General features: G+C 43.8%; 1 protein-coding gene across 1 annotated transcript; it reads left to right on the top strand.

Moving 5' to 3' along the window:
- Nucleotides 1-287: 287 nt before the first annotated feature.
- On the top strand, nt 288-17682 carry LOC139537543 (protein yippee-like 1). Its single transcript, XM_071338981.1, has 5 exons — nt 288-467; nt 10642-10921; nt 13651-13694; nt 13830-13938; nt 14433-17682. Exons 2-5 carry the CDS (start codon nt 10814-10816, stop codon nt 14520-14522), a joined length of 351 nt encoding a protein of 116 aa, XP_071195082.1. The 5' UTR covers nt 288-467; nt 10642-10813; the 3' UTR covers nt 14523-17682.

Below are 17682 nucleotides of genomic sequence, written 5' to 3'. Positions count from 1 at the left end.
ACAAGTCCTTAACCAACAATGCAGTTCATGAAATAGAATTAAGAAAATATTTACTAAATAAACACGTAAAATAACAATTACGAGGCTATATACAGGGGGTGCCGGTACCAATGCAATGTACAGTAAGCACCTAATTTAGCGGGTGTAAAAGAAAGTAGGTACTTGATGCTCACGGCGCAACGATTGGTCAGCCACATTACCATCTGTAGCCAATGGGCACAATGTTGCTATGCTGTAATATTACATTGATTGGTTCCCTTGATTGTCAGTCTGCGCTAGACGGGGTACTGTCTTTGCTCATTTAAACCGTGCGCTCTACAGTTAGTATCCGATTAACATCCTCTGCTTATCGAGCTTTGAAATCAACGCGTAGAAGAAAACCCTCTAACGGAATGAGCAGGATTTGCAACACAAAGTTGTGATCTGCAAAGGACAAGAGGCGACGATTGAATTTTCTCTATCCAAAGGTATAGTCAATGCTTATTGTTATTGCACAACTGTACAGGTAGGTTTAAAACGGATTGCATCTTGTCCGAAAGTTCATAACGGGGCCTGAGAAATGATTATAACTATTTTACAACAATTACACAATAACATTTCTGACCGACTATGCTTGGTGTATAACCTGCGAGTGTAGTTTATGATGCGAGTGGAATTGATGTCGAATGTCCGCAGTGGCACTGGATGAGCTGGTTTAGATTACACAAAGTTGGCAGTGGCGTATTCTGCACCACCGCTTCACTGTCGTCTACCCTAAAACTGTATGCGCGCGATGGAAGTGGAAGTTGCAAAGAGGAATGCGTTATGAAATTAAATGGCTCTGACTTGTTTTTGTTGACAGTTTTGTCCAATGTTGAAAATCATTTTTCATTACTTCTGCCATATTAATATAATTGACAGGCTTAAATTGGTTGTTTTAACAGCTATTCAAAATATTACCATCGTTTAGTGGTTGTATTATAATTCCCAATTCTATGGTTGTAACATTGTAACATCGATGTCTTTGTCAAAGGTTCGACAATACCCGATGTCAATCTTTCCTATTGATTTTCAGTGACCTGCTAGCCTAGTGAGAGGGCTCTATCGTTTTTCTCCATTCCTACAACACCATACCAAAATAGTGAATCCAGTTTTATGGTGGGCCACATAAACAGATGACAGCTGGTTCCCCTTGATTAGTCTCATAGATCTAATTTACTCTAAATCAGCATGACCAAGTTGGCAGAGAGGGAAAGGGTAGCTATTTTTACCCACTGTAACATCTCTGTTCATTTGGACATTTCATTATCATTTACATTTACATTTAAGTCATTTAGCAGACGCTCTTATCCAGAGCGACTTACAAATTGGAAAGTTCATACATATTCATCCTGGTTGTATCATCCGAGTGAGCGAAACAGCGCCCCTCTGTCTCTCTTACGTGTAGGCCATCTATCTGATATCTGGTCCAAACGAATATTACATTTTTGCCAGCCATAGCGAAGCCAGGGAGCATTTGGCCTCCCTTGACCAAAAAAATAGAACAGTATTTCCAATCAGCATTGAGCTAAACTGAGCGAGCTCAACTGAATGGTCCTGGCAGAAAAAAAAGTGTCAAAGGAAGCCGGCTTGGATTTGGCGTCTATCCTATCAAATCGCTTTGAGAGCATATGTCATTAACAGAAACAACTTGAATTGTTGCATCTCATTGCGTTATTGGCCTCCGGTGTCTAGCTAGCTAAAATTGTCCCTTTCCTAAATTAGCTATGGATGGAGATAGGGATTTGGAATTGTGGTTTTACTTAATTCTCCGTACTGGCCAATGATTATAATGGCGATTCTGATGCAACCATTAATTCATACATTGTTGTGCCCCTGGCCTGAGAGGATGGAAGTTCAATATGTAGCTAGATGTAGAAGGCTAATGTTAGCTAGCTAATGTTGCACATGAATGGAAGTTAGGCTAGCGAGCAAGCATTTTAACCACGTAGCCTAAGATTACAAAAAATAAAAGTGTGTACTGTGATAGCGTGATAGACATGAAAGAGAGGAGGATGGCATTGGTGTTTCTCTACAAGTAGGGTGCTTGGCTTCCCCATTGATTTTTACCTATGCACAGCTACTGCTTAGGTTCCTATTTAGTCATAACCTTAACTGGCAAATTAATATATCAACCACTTAATAGGTAGTTTTAAAACCACCCAAATGAAGCTACCTATGGAACACAGCAGATGCATCACTTGATATTGTCAAGCGCTCAATGTTTGTCACCTCTTTCTTAGCCACTCAGTACTATGACAAAAAACAGCCTTTTAAATAATTGTAAGCATAAGCACAAAATCCTAGCGTTTGGCATGAAGTCAGTGCCAACATGTCGAGCAGTGCAACAGAGATATAGCTGTGTGGGAGTGTTGTTGTGCGCCCCAGGGCCTTCTGGGTAGGAGGCTTTCTCTCAGTCAGTCTGCATACGACTGGCTGTGTATGGCTAGACTGAGGTTAGTACGGTAGCTCACTTTGCCATTCAATCGCCACAACAGAGACTAGAAAAATCAGAGCATACAGGACAGGTATAATACAGTCAAGCTGGTGATACTCATAGTCAAGAATCTTACAATTCAACTTCCATTTCCCCTGAACAGCCTACAGTGTTGTATATTCAGTCAGTGTTTACTCCATACTTTGCATCTTGGTAGGGTTGTGTGAGGTAACGACGGTATAGTATACATACCCTAATGCGCATCACATATGCAACAGAACACTGTACAAGTCAATAGACCCCAACTGGATATGATATTAGTGTGTGTGTATCTTCTTCACCGCTTCATAGCATCTTGTGTGTGTAAAAAGGGTGCTATTCAAAGGACACTGCTGGGTCCTCATATGGCAGTGAATCAACTCAGAGACCAGCTGTCTGCATTGGCCCTTTCATTCATCCAATGCTAATAAATGGAGAGAGAGAGCATGGCGGGGATGTTTACACCTTCTATCCAGCTGGTCACACCTATTTCCTGCCAGTCATTCACACCAGCTGGGACATTAGCAGAAAGTTCTACACCCCCTCCACACATTCAGGAGTTTGTCCTGTGTTGTGAAGGATGTGGTACATTCCATGTCTACGTTTTGAACAGGATCTGATTGACATGAAAATCCATGGTAATAATAGACTACCACCCCATATCCACTGGGAATCATATCAAATGTTATTTGTCACATGCTCCGTAAACAACAGGTGTAGACTAACAGTGAAATGCATACTTACAGGCCCTTCCTAACAATGCAGAGAGAAAAATAATATAAAAAGTAATAAATACACAATGGTTAATGATAACTTGGCTATATACACAGTGTACCAATACTGAGTCAATGTGCAGGGCTACACGGTAATTGAGATAGGTACTGTATAAAATCGAGCACACAGCCATGCAATCTCCATAGACAAACATCAGCAGTAGAAGGGCCCGTACTGAAGAGCTCAGTGACTTTCAACGTGGCACCATCATAGGATGCCACCTTTACAACGAGTCAATGTGTCAAATTTCTGCCCTGCTAAAGCTGCCCCTGTCAACTCTAAGTGGTGTTATTGTGAAGTGGAAACGTCTAGGAGCAACAATAGCTCAGCCGCGAAGTGGTATTTTATAATTATTTTTTATTAAACCTTTATTTAACTAGGCAAGTCATTTAAGAACAAATTCTTATTTTACAATGACGGCCAAACCCTCCGCTAACCCGGTCGACGCTGGGCCAATTGTGCGCCGCCTTATGGGACTCCCAATCACGGCTGGTTGTGATACAGCCCAGGATCAAACCAGGGTCTGTAGTGACGCCTCTAGCAGTGAGATGCAGTGCCTTATACCGCTGCGCCACTCAGGAGCCTCATAAGCTCACAGAACGGGATTGCCGAGTGCTAAAGCGCGTAAAGTGTAAAAATCCTCTGTCCTCGGTTGCAACACTCACTATTGAGTTCCAAACTGCCTCTGGAAGCAACGTCAGCACAATAACTGTTCGTCGGGAGCTTTGTGAAATGGGTTTCCATGGCCGAGCAGCCGCACACAAGCGCAATGGCAAGCTTCGGCTGGAGTGGTGTAAAGCTCGCCGCCATTGGACTCTGGAGCAGTGGAAACGCGTTCTCTAGAGTGATGAATCGGGCTTCACCATCTGGCAATCAGACGGACGAATCTGGTTTTGGCGGATGCCAGGAGAACGCTGCCTGCTCCAATGCATAGTGCCAACTGTAAAGTTAGGTGTAGGAGGAATAATGGTCTGGGGCTGTTTTTCATGGTTCGGGCTAGGCCCCTTAGTTCCAGTGAAGGGAAATTTTAACGCTATAGCATACAATGACATTCTAGGATTCTGTGCTTCCAACTTTGTGGCATCAGTTTAGTGAAGGCCCTTTCCTGTTTCAGCATGATAAATCCCCTGTGCACAAATCGAGGTCCGTACAGAAATGGTTTGTTGAGATCGGTATGGAAGAACTTGACTGGCCTGCACAGAGCCCTGACTTCAACCTCATCAAACACCTTTGGGATGAATTGGAACGCGGACTGCGAGCCAGGCCTAATCGCCTAACATCAGTGCCCTAATCCTCTTGTGGCTGAATGGAAGCAAGTCCCTGCAGTAATGTTCCAACATCTAGTGGAAAGCCTTCCCAGAAGAGTGGAGGCTGTTATAGCAGCAAAGGGGGGACCAACTCCATATTAATGCCCATGATTTTGGAATGAGTAGTTCGATGGGCAGGTGTCCACATACCTTTGGCCATGTAGTGTAGGTAGGGTTAAAGTGAATAGGTAACAGGATAGATCAGGAGTAGGAACCCTGTTCCTGGAAGGGCCCAGGTACTACAGGATTTTGTTCAAACTAGGCACCACACCTGACCAACTGAGCTAATTGATCAGTTCAGTGATTGCCTAAATTCAACACACCTGGTCTTTTCAGGTCGGTTAAATTAAAAATAGGAAGTGCCTGTGGCACTCCAGGATCAGGGTTGCCTACCCCTGGGATAGATAATAAACAGTAGCTGCAGCATATGTGATGAGTGTGTGTGCTTGTGCATGGTGCGTGTTTCTATGTGTATGTAGTGTGTATTTCTATCAATGTGTGTGTGTGTGTGTATTGTGCATGTCAAAATGTGTGCAGGCCAATGTAGACCTACATGCATGTCAGTGTGTGTATCCATCCTCCGCAGACGTCATCGGCCAGCCATCCAGCCAGCCCTCAGTGGCCCAGCCCCTGTCTGTCTGGCCAGACTCTGTGCTCTGCTGCTGAATGATGAGCGCTAGGTAGCCTAGCAGTGCTGAGTTACTGGGAGCCGTATGTGCAGTCTGGTGATGGAGTGGCTGGCCTACATACAGCAGCAGCCTAGTCTGGCCATGTAGCTGTATACTGTCACACTCACAAGCACCTGACACCAGTACTACTGCTGCCACTGACCTGCTTCTCCCACTCTCTCCTTTATTTATTTATAATTTTATCATGTCTCTATCTTTCCCTCATCCTACTGCAGTCTTTCATTCTCTTTATTTCTCTCTACTCTAAATCAACTCAACTAAGTTGGCAGAGGGGGAATGGGTAGCTATCTTTACCCACAGTAACATCTCTGTTCCTTTGGACATTTCATTGTCATCTGACTTAAGGTCATTATGATGAAATAGCAACCTAACTGGCAAATAAATAAATCAACCACTTAATAGGTAGTTTTAAAACCACCCAAATGAAGCTACCTATGGAACACATCATAGAAGATGCATCACTTGATATTGTCAAGCACTCAATGTTTGTCACCTTTTCCTTAGCTATGTACCATGTCAAAAAAATGCCATTTCAACCTTTTAAATAATTGTAAGCGTATTCACAAAATCCTAGCGTTTGGCATGATGTCAAGCAGTGCAACAGAGATATAGCTGTGTGGGAGTGTTGTTGTGCGCCCCAGGGCCTTCTGAGTAGGAGGCTTTCTCAGTCAGTCTGCATACGAATGGCTGTGTATGGCTAGACTGAGGTTTGTACGCCATCACAGAGGCTGGAAAAATCTGAGCATAATGTCCCTAACACCAGTACTACTGCTGCCACTGACCTGGTTCTCCCACTCTCTCCTTTTATTTATTTATCATATTTTATCATGTCTATATCTCTCTCTCAACTTATTGTTGTCTTTCATTCTCTTCTCTTTATTTATTTATTTCTCTTTGGTTTTCTTATTCTCTTTCTCTTCCTGCTGCTCTCTTGTACTTGTCACCATTTCTCTCTCCATCTCTGTCCTCGTTTCTCTCTCCATCTCTGTCCTTGTTTCTCTCTCCATCTCTGTCCTCGTTTCTCTCTCCATCTCTGTCCTCGTTTCTCTCTCCACCTCTGTCCTCGTTTCTCTCTCCATCTCTGTCCTTGTTTCTCTCTCCATCTCTGTCCTCGTTTCTCTCTCCATCTCTGTCCTCGTTTCTCTCCATCTCTGTCCTCGTTTCTCTCTCCATCTCTGTCCTCGTTTCTCTCTCCATCTCTGTCCTCGTTTCTCTCTCCACCTCTGTCCTCGTTTCTCTCTCCATCTCTGCCCTCGTTTCTCTCTCCACCTCTGTCCTCGTTTCTCTCTCCATCTCTGTCCTCGTTTCTCGCTCCATCTCTGTACTCGTTTCTCTCCATCTCTGTCCTCGTTTCTCTCCATCTCTGTCCTCGTTTCTCGCTCCATCTCTGTCCTCGTTTCTCTCTCCACCTCTGTCCTCGTTTCTCGCTCCATCTCTGTCCTCGTTTCTCGCTCCATCTCTGTCCTCGTTTCTCTCTCCATCTCTGTCCTCGTTTCTCGCTCCATCTCTGTCCTCGTTTCTCTCCATCTCTGTCCTCGTTTCTCGCTCCATCTCTGTCCTCGTTTCTCTCTCCACCTCTGTCCTCGTTTCTCGCTCCATCTCTGTCCTCGTTTCTCGCTCCATCTCTGTACTCGTTTCTCTCCATCTCTGTCCTCGTTTCTCTCTCCATCTCTGTCCTCGTTTCTCGCTCCATCTCTGTCCTCGTTTCTCTCTCCATCTCTGTCCTCGTTTCTCTCTCCATCTCTGTCCTCGTTTCTCGCTCCATCTCTGTCCTCGTTTCTCTCTCCATCTCTGTCCTCGTTTCTCGCTCCATCTCTGTCCTCGTTTCTCTCTCCATCTCTGTCCTCGTTTCTCTCTCCATCTCTGTCCTCGTTTCTCGCTCCATCTCTGTCCTCGTTTTTCTCTCCATCTCTGTCCTCGTTTTTCTCTCCATCTCTGTCCTCGTTTCGCTCTCCATCTCTGTCCTCGTTTCTCGCTCCATCTCTGTCCTCGTTTCTCGCTCCATCTCTGTCCTCGTTTTCCCTGCCCTTTTTTAGATGATCTCTCTCCCTTTCATTGTCTTTTCCGACCCCTCTGTTTTCTCATGACCGTCACTCATGCCATGCCAGCCTCATCTCCATTCCCAGGACACATGTGCCTTGTTTTAGCTTGTTGGCTGAGCAAAACCTCACAAACACTAACAAATGTAACCTTAACTGAAAACTCTTCGTCAGTTTGCTAATGACAACATGTGCCAGAAAGCTGCGACAGCTGTCAGATCGTTATATCTCAAATGAATGATGCTGTTTCAACAGTCTCACTCCTTCAAAATAATAACCATGTTTTTGGTAAGGTTCAGTCTCTACTCACTATAGCATTCTGGTTCCTTGGTGTCCTCCAGATCCAACATCTCTTTTGTTGTGCAAACGTGAAGGGCCCTGCCATTGACAGAGGACCATTTGCTGCAACCTCCACCAAGGCTAGTTCCTTTGTTATTCAATGGCGGCGATTTGGTTGCAGTCTGTAATCTCAATCTGAAAAGGGGGGATGAAGAGGGAGAGGGCCCTTCTCTGCTGGGGGTGTTCCTGGGTGATCTGAAATCATGAAGGACAATGGAGAACTTCCTTCCCCATGGAGAGGTGTCTCCTTCAGTGACTTGTGAATATTGGTCGGCGTCGCCGTCCTGTGTTGAATGTAGGTTTTAGATGTGGATTGGGAGAAGGAGGTGTCCTACCAGGCCAGACGGTGTGGGTGAGGGCGGTGGGGGGCGAAGTGTCGCTACATAGGGCCTATAGTAGATGAATCCAGTTCCTTCAATAAAAATTCTCTACATGGGATGGTTGGATGACTGGGGCTCATTGGTAGCCAGGCAGTCATTTCCAGACTATTTAAATAGTTGCTGGGTTGGTTTTTAGGCCTATTTGAAACGACTTCACCATGATAGCTTGTCATCTCTTATCTTTGCTGGCTGGCTGTATTTTGATATGTCCGTTTATTTTTAACCGCTTTGCTGGGGTGAAGGTAGAGCTGTTATCGAGGCTCCGTTAATGAACCGTGTAGAGGCTTGCTTTTGTTTTCATTGGTTTTGCCCAGAGGGAAGACATTAAGGATGGAGTCTGTCGTTTGTGCTTGTTAGGGTAGAGAATAGCTAGTGATGCCTGCCCACACCGCATACACGCACGCGTACACGCACACACACACACACACACATAAACACGTGCAGTCTGTGTGAGGTGCTGCAGTTGTTGCCCACAGACAAAGCTGACAATGTATGGGTTCTACAGCCCAGCCAACCTCTTTTTGTTTGGAGATGGGTGTCATTTCTCGGGCTGACATGGTTAGACTAAGCTATAAGTTATTGATTGGGGCTTCTGAATGGGCAGGATGGCAATGATTAGACAGGAGGTATCTATGGGCACAGTTCCTTTTTCATATCAATGGTGGTCACAGTAAATTAATGTTTGTAATCCCAAGCTTGATTCCGTCAAGAGGGGATGTGTGTTTATTTGAACATGCTCGACTGATACAGCTAGCACCTTTAATCATTTGAGATTGCGCTTGACTGATTGATTGGCCATTTGGAATGGTACACACACACACACACAAACAAAGACACACACACAGTGTCAGCTCAGAGGTAACAGTGGACCTTAGTGTCATGGCTGTTGTCACTTTGACTGGCCACCATGGCGGTGACCCTTGCCCAGAGAGAGAGAGATAGCTCAGCACTTCCATTCTTCTCTCAGAGGGTGGTGGGTGCCCCTACATATTGTGCCAGGCCCTAGGTCCTTAGTCAGCAGGCTTTACAGCAGGCTTACATGGCATGAGCCGCTTACCTAGCGCGAACTGCTGAGTAGGGATACAGGAGTGGGCATTCTGGACACCCTCTGTATGGCTAGTGTGCACTAACATTATAGGGCCCCTGTAAAGGGACCTCATAGGACAAAATATGGGCACGGCCATTGTTTATGTGGCCAGAGGGGCAAATGTGGTAGCCCTTCTTCACAGGATGGAATCATCCAAAGTCATCCCAAAAATGTTTCAAATTGGAAACCTTACATGAGTCTGAATTACGAGTCTGTCTGCTTCCTTCTTGCTGTTGTCTTGTAGTCAGGCCAGGTGAAATGTAGACCTATGAAAAAGCATGGCATGTTTTTATTTGTCAAGGGTAGTTGGAATGCTATTTTGCTATGAAGCAGACTACCTTTTTATCACGTTGCATGTCAAAGCACGCGATCGGTGGTTGTGACAAACGGTGTGATAAGTGGGTACAGTACAGCAGTAGTGTACCCTTCCTCCATTTATGCTTGTCTGTTATCTCTTCAGAACTGGCTTTGCCACTTTAGCCTTTGTGGTGCTGATGTCACAACCCTCTGATCACAGCATCTAATCAATCGCCTGTGTGTGTGTGTGTGTGTGAGGCTAACCACTCTGCCATATGTTTGATTAGCTCAGCAAATCTTTCCTCTCATTCAATTAGCAAGGTAAAGATCTCTTCTTATCATGTTCTTTTTGCTTCACGGACAGTTCCTTTTCTCAATGTGCTTGGTATATTGACGTTGACCACTCAAAAACTATATTTTGGTATTTGTTTCATTAGTCCACTGATGATACAGTCCCAAAATGTTTTTAATGTCAGAAATTATGTTTTCAAGATATAGAACATTCAAAATGCAGAAAGGTTCACATATGACGTTATGTTTTAATTAGGCCTGTTTTAGAATTCAAAGCCACTGCTAACATTGTACAGGTGGATATCATTCCAGAGCTATTAAAAAGTGCAACACCAGCGAACATGGAAAAGTATTCTAAGAAAAACTATGTTGTGAGATATGAGTACATAAAAAACACAATAATGTACATCAATGTTTACCATTTTGGTGCTGGAACAGTAGCAGGCCACTGAGGCCAGTAGAAGTAGCATTTTACTAGCTCCGCCACTACTGCATACACATCCTGTCCTACACACCTTTCCTTCCCTTAGCTCCTCTTTGTGGGTGTTTGGTTGCCGTAGTCTATAGACAACACGCATACATTTAGCTACACACTCCTGGACACTTCCATACATTTAGCTACACACTCCTGATGGAGAGCATTGTATTGAATTGTGTAATAATTCACAAACACTTTCCACCATGCTTTAATGAGAGAGAGCCTCAAGTAAGACTTGTTGGAAAGATTGAGTCAATGAACTGGCGTTTTTCAAAAGGATTTTCCCACTCCGTGGAGTGTGTGTAGGTCTGGATCATTGTGTCTGTGTGCGTGCACATGTGTGCGTTTATGCATGTGTGTAATATTAATATTTGGCATTCTCAACACAAAATATTTCTGTACCTTCACGATAAACATGATCTGTCATCGTGGATCCATATTAAAGTGTGTGCCCCCCCCCCCCCAGGTGTGTGCCTCCCACCCCGCGCCCCACCACGGCCCTCACCTGTGTGTTGCGGTGCTTCCCCTGTGAGCCGTCCTGGGCCGGCAGCCCCTTCCTGCACCGCCCCCATACTTCGCCCAGCAACAGCAACGCCGTCGCCCCTGAAACCGTCGCTGTCTCCCAGGCAACTGTCATCATGACGCGCTCCAAGACCTTCCAGGCCTACCTGCCCAACTGCCACCGTACCTACAGCTGCATCCACTGTCGAGCGCACCTGGCCAACCACGACGAGCTCATCTCCAAGGTAGGCTTTTTCGACAAGCACAAAAAAGTTTAAATACATTTGTGAATAGGGCAGCTACGTCATGTGTATGAAGCTGCATAGCAGAGGAGCTGCAGGCCAGTTGTAGTTAAACCCCATATTTTAACAGCTGTAAATCCTTATGCTGGCACACTTCCTAGCATCTACTGCAGGGCCTCAGTGTGTGTTTGTGTGTGTGTGTGTGTGTGGTTGCATTTGACCAAGACTAGATTCTGTCTCAACGTGATTGCTTCCATTTGCTCATTTGCTTACGATAACATTGGACATTCATCGTGTTGCACCAGGTTGACCCGGGTTCACTTTATTCCACCAGTTGTTGTGGTCATTAACACAGTAACGGCCCTGAATTACTTAACACATGTCAGGATCAAGGAAAAGCCCTTAATCCATTTAGCTTTGTGTGCAACTGCAAGAGAGAAATAACGAAGGAAATGAGAGCGAGATCAAACCATAAAAGAGAGGTCATCATATTACTGTCACCTCCTGGAACTCTCTAGACTAGAGCATCATGGGTAATATTCCCGGGTGGATGGAGAAGCCAGGCCACAAAGCTCCCTAATACAGACACACACAGCTTTTCATAGACACACTAGTGGGCTTTTAGTGTAAGCCAGCAGCACATCAAAGCAGATTGACTGTGTTCACTCTGCAAACACACAGTTTCCATGGAAGCAGCATGTTTTTATGTCAGACTAAAATAAAGAGGGCAATGATTGTATGTGTGTGTGGGTGGATGATTTTGTGTGTAATGTGTGTCTGTGTGTGAGAAAGCCAGAGAGAGAGTGAGAAAATAAAGGAGAGTTTGTAGGAGTAAATGTGTGCATGTGTGTGTGTTAAACCATAGAGGCTTCATGTTTATCGACAATATATTAGATCGCATGGAACATAGCCACAACACAGCTCCACACCAAACACAGCACAGCTCCACGCCACCCCATACATGACACTACACCACACGCCACAGTACCACATCAGCTCTGTCATATCCAAAGCGACTTACAGTCATGCGTACATACATTTTATGGGTGGTCCTGGCCTGGGAATCAAACCCACTATCCTGCCGTTGCAAAGCGCCATGCTCTAGCAACTGAGCTACATAGGACCACCCCATACCATATAGCTCCATCCCCCACACTACACCACAGAGATCCATCCCCCCACCATACACACCACACAGATCCACCCAGGCTTCTGGTGGCTACGGAGCTACACACGTCACAGTGCGACACACACTACCAGCTTGGGAAAAGCAGCCAATCGTAAAGCCTTCTCCCTCAGGGCTGTTTTTTCTATGGCCATATGGTAGAGCAGAACTCTGACTCGGCCTATCAAAAGGCTTGTGTCTCCTGGGAACTCCTTTGTCGTTGTTGAAAATACGTTGTCGTTAAAAGCTTCAATTGATATAGGTTAAAGGTATGTATGGTACATACCATATAAGTGGATAGGTAGGTACGTACGGTATAGGTAGGTATGTACGGTACATACCATATAAGTGGATAGGTAGGTACGTACGGTATAGGTAGGTATGTACGGTACATACCATATAAGTGGATAGGTAGGTACGTACGGTATAGGTAGGTATGTACGGTACATACCATATAAGTGGATAGGTAGGTACGTACGTACGGTATAGGTAGGTATGTACGGTACATACCATATAAGTGGATAGGTAGGTACGTACGGTATAGGTAGGTATGTACGGTACATACCATATAAGTGGATAGGTAGGTACGTACGGTATAGGTAGGTATGTACGGTACATACCATATAAGTGGATAGGTAGGTACGTACGGTATAGGTAGGTATGTACGGTACATACCATATAAGTGGATAGGTAGGTACGTACGGTATAGGTAGGTATGTACGGTACATACCATATAAGTGGATAGGTAGGTACGTACGGTATAGGTAGGTATGTACGGTACATACCATATAAGTGGATAGGTAGGTACGTACGGTATAGGTAGGTATGTACGGTACATACCATATAAGTGGATAGGTAGGTACGTACGGTATAGGTAGGTATGTACGGTACATACCATATAAGTGGATAGGTAGGTACGTACGGTATAGGTAGGTATGTACGGTACATACCATATAAGTGGATAGGTAGGTACGTACGGTATAGGTAGGTATGTACGGTACATACCATATAAGTGGATAGGTAGGTACGTACGGTATAGGTAGGTATGTACGGTACATACCATATAAGTGGATAGGTAGGTACGTACGGTATAGGTAGGTATGTACGGTACATACCATATAAGTGGATAGGTAGGTACGTACGGTATAGGTAGGTATGTACGGTACATACCATATAAGTGGATAGGTAGGTACGTACGGTATAGGTAGGTATGTACGGTACATACCATATAAGTGGATAGGTAGGTACGTACGGTATAGGTAGGTATGTACGGTACATACCATATAAGTGGATAGGTAGGTACGTACGGTATAGGTAGGTATGTATGGTACATACCATATAAGTGGAAAAACAATACCATGTTAGCATATCATTGAGATGTTTTTAATGGGATAGAGAATGGGATATCTTCGTTTTAGGAATGTGAGTGATGCCATGTGTCTGCCTTGATGCTAGCATCGCTGTGTAAAACAGGTGGAAAAAAACAACAGACCATTAATGTCTACTCCCGTGAAAGGATTGTGACTTTTCTCATCCTGTTCTCCCTCTCTCTTTGTCTCTCATCCAGTCCTTCCAAGGAAGTCAAGGTCGAGCTTACCTCTTCAACTCAGTGTAAGTACCTGAGCCTATTTTTATTATTCCCCAAATCAAACCCCCCTTTTTATCACTTTGCCACCCCTCTCTATTTTTTACATTTTATTTTCTTCATTTCTCCATTTCTCACACTCCTCTTGCTCTCCGTCTCAGGGTGAACGTGGGGTGTGGACCAGCAGAAGAGAGGGTTCTGTTGACAGGGCTTCACGCGGTGGCTGATATCTACTGTGAAAACTGTAAAACCACGCTGGGCTGGAAATACGTAAGTAGCTAATTACATAGGAATCCCCACAAACAGATCTCTAGACATGCAGGTGTATAACACATCTATAGACATGATAAACAAATGCTCCACATTGCTGGTGTCCCTGGCTTCACTTTGTGGGCTAACTATGTGGGTGTGTGGAGGTCAGTGAGAGAGACCTGGATGGTACGTGGCCTTGTAGTGTTTTATGGTGTTGCCATCTGTGTGATGTTATTAATATCCTCCACGAGGCCTAATGCTCCAGCACTGTCAAAGGGCCAAAAGTGCTGCTGCTGACCTAGTACACCCATCAACAGGGGGATGATAAGCACACAAACACACACACTCTCACCCATGCATATGCACATACAAGCACTCTACGTAACACGCACACTACGTATTCTAGGATTACGTATAAAATAACAAGAAAGGGAGATTACCCCAGATAGAAAATCACACTGTTCACATTCACAACAATGCTACAGTGTGTGTCTCGCTCTTTCTCTCTGCAGGAGCATGCCTTTGAGAGCAGTCAGAAGTACAAGGAGGGGAAGTTCATTATCGAGCTGGCCCACATGATCAAGGACAATGGCTGGGACTGAGGGGGCTGACCTCCCCCCTAAGGTTTACTGCTAGCTCATCCACATGACCCTATTCACCTGACACACAGCTCATGTACTCCCACAATACACAGGTGTAAGGGTGTGTGTGCGCGAGTGTGCGTGCATGTGTGTTTACCAGAATGATAATCTCCAGTCTAAAGCATATACAGATATGCACAAACACACACACACACAGTTGCACAGAGACGTGTGTTTGTATTCACTCTGCATGCTGAAGCTTGTTCCAGGCCTCAGGGTGGACAGGAGCCCACAGGTTAAGGGTTATAGGTCATAGGTTATGGTCTCTCTGGGGGATGAATGAGATGAACAATGACCATGGTAATGGACAGACAACAATGGACCCCTCAAGACCCACTAACCCTACAATGAGGTGAAATTCTGTTCAACATTCCGTTTTTTACCTGCAATCACCCTCACTACCCTACATGGATCCTTCCACATGAATGCATTTTTTGGTTACTATGTTTCAATGGACTCCATTGAATTAGGAATTGGAATAATTTTATAGGATCTCTATGATGGGCAGACTCATGGAAGACACCAACCAACCAGAAATCACCAGACTTCTTGAAGCCTGAAATCGTCCAAAACTCCTTTCAACCAAATCAGCACCTTTTCGTTCGGGATTGAGTTTGAAACAGATTGTCATAAATCTAAAACTGCTTGATTGTTCATCTGAAAAAAAATATTTGTTGTTCTTAGTTTTTTTATTCGAGCATGTGTTTAAGCTATGGATGTATTTGTTCATTTATTTGGTTTTGTTATGGAACAATCCCCTTTTCCCCCCTTGTTAAAAGGTAATAGCTTTGTTGGTTCCCCCCTCACTTCCAATGGTAGCAATCTTAAAAATGAGGTGTCATTCAAGTTGTCATCCCTTTGCCGATCTGAGTGTGCTATTACCACCCTCTGTGAATGTTTTAGTAATGGCAGTGTGTGCGAGGAACCCAGAGTGCACAAGGTTTACATGTCAACTGGGTAAAGAGACCGGGGGGGAAAATGTAGCACCCATAGCTCTTTTCAGTCTCAAAGCAATGCAGACATAAAGGTGATGCAAACTGATGAGGAAATTAGGCATTTAGAGTGCTCCTTTCCTAGACGCTGATCTGAAGTTAGTGTTGTGTCACCCTCCATCCCCCCAGAGGTTAAGGTTAGGATATGGAGAGGGAAAGCTGATCCTAGAGCTGTTTATAAGGGCAACTTCTAACAGGCACCTCACAAGGACTGATGGTTGTGAACTGGTGGTTCTCTGTTTACCTCGGTCTGCATCCTGTACTGCCTCCTCGCTTATTTGTTTTGTTGTTGATTTTGATTTGATAAGATTTGAGAATTACGACTTTTAAAATGTACTTTCTACGGTCTGGAACAGGAGAACCAATCGAAAGCCACAGAATACCCAATCAGAGGGTGCCACACGTCCCAGCACAACAACCAAAGACTCCCATCAACAATAAGTTGACCAAACAATGGACCTTGTGGTTGATTGCTTGTATCAGGAAGTTGCCGAATGAAAGATTGTGATTGGCCGAGAGCCACTGTCAAACCTTGGCCTTTCTCTGTGAGATAATGCATTGTTTGGTTGCGACAATTACAATGTTAATACCTGTATATTCACTATGAACATATGCATTATTATATAACGATAAACAGTATTACACCATGTAAATAGCCATATTCAATGTTTTATTTATTCAATTGATGATTATTTTAGTCTATGCTCTGCTGTCTGTCTTGGGGCCCCTTGTGAGACAGTTAGATTTCCTACTTTTTTACTATTTGGAGAGAAAAAAAGAAGAAAAAAAGTATTTTGCAAAGGAAGGAAAATTGATGGCAATATATGGAGACTCAATAAAGATTCTCATTTGATCGATCTGAAACAGAGGCAAAAGTATGTTTTATACTCACCTGGTTGCTAGTCTTGTACTTTAGCCAACCTCTTTGGCTTTTGAGATGACAACCACCACAGGTAGCCTAGTGGTTAGAGCGTTGAGCCAGTAGCTGAATGTTTGCTGAATGAAATGCCCGAGCTGACAAGGTAAAAATCTGTCGTTCTGCCCCTGAACAAGGCAGTTAACCCACTGTTCGCCGGTAGGCCATCATTTGTTCTTAAAACTGACTTGCCTGGTTAAATAAAATAAATAAAAAACACAAATGAGCTGGCTAAAACAGAAACAGATCTAGCAACCAGGGTCATTGTATTGTACATACAGTGCCTTCAGAAAGTATTCATACCCCTTGACTTATTCCACATTTTGTTGTCTTAACCTGGATTCAAAATGGATTAAATATGTTTTTCTTCACCCATATACACACACATACACAATACCCCATCATGACAAATTGAAAACATGTTTTTAGAAATGTTTGCACATTTATTGAAAATGAAATACAGAAAGATCTCATTTACATAAGTGAGTCAATACATGTTAGAATCACCTTTGGCAGCGATTACAGCCGAGAGTCTTTTTGGGTAAGTCACTAAGAGCTTTGCACACCTGGATTGTACAATATTTGCACATTATTCTTTTTAAAATTCTTCAAGCTCTGTCAAGTTGGTTGTTGATAATTGCTTGACAGCCATTTTCAAGTCTTGCCATAGATTTCCAAGCCCATGTAAGTCAATACTGTAACTAGGCCACTCAGGTACATTCAGTGTCGTCTTGGTAAGCAAATCCAGTGTATATTTGTGTTTTAGGTTACTGTCCTGCTGAAAGGTTAATTTGTCTTCCAGTGTCTGTTGGAAAGCAGACTGAAGAAGGTTTTCCTCTGGGATTTTACCTGTGATTAGCTTTTTTCTGTTTCTTTTTATACAAAAAAACATCTTAATCCTTGCTGATGACAAGCATACCAATAACATGATGCAGCCACCACCATGCTTGAAAATATGAAGTGATATTCAGTGATGTCTTGTTGGATTTGCCCCAAACATAAGGCTTTGTATTCAGAACATAAAGTTCCTTTCTTTGCCACATTTTTTGCAGTTTTACTTTAGTGCCTTATTGCAAACAGGATGCATGTTTTGGAATATTTCTGTACACGCTAACTTCTTATCACTCTGTCATTTTGGTTAGTATCGTGTAGTAACTACAATGTTATTGATGCATCCTCACAGCCATTAAACTCTGTAACTGTTTTAAAGTCA

This window comes from Salvelinus alpinus, chromosome 13 (assembly GCF_045679555.1).
Source record: "Salvelinus alpinus chromosome 13, SLU_Salpinus.1, whole genome shotgun sequence".
NCBI lineage: Eukaryota > Metazoa > Chordata > Actinopteri > Salmoniformes > Salmonidae > Salvelinus > Salvelinus alpinus.
This window is presented reverse-complemented; position numbering and strand designations above follow the sequence as displayed.

What these genes read in the sequence shown, in the direction of transcription:
- LOC139537543 (XM_071338981.1), top strand. Translation starts at nt 10,814, where the DNA reads ATGACGCGCTCCAAGACCTTCCAGGCCTACCTGCCCAACTGCCACCGT. An exon ending in GCTTACCTCTTCAACTCAGT is followed by an intron (nt 13,695 to 13,829) that starts GTAAGTACCTGA and finishes TCTCCGTCTCAG; the next exon opens with GGTGAACGTGGGGTGTGGAC. An exon ending in CCACGCTGGGCTGGAAATAC is followed by an intron (nt 13,939 to 14,432) that starts GTAAGTAGCTAA and finishes TTCTCTCTGCAG; the next exon opens with GAGCATGCCTTTGAGAGCAG.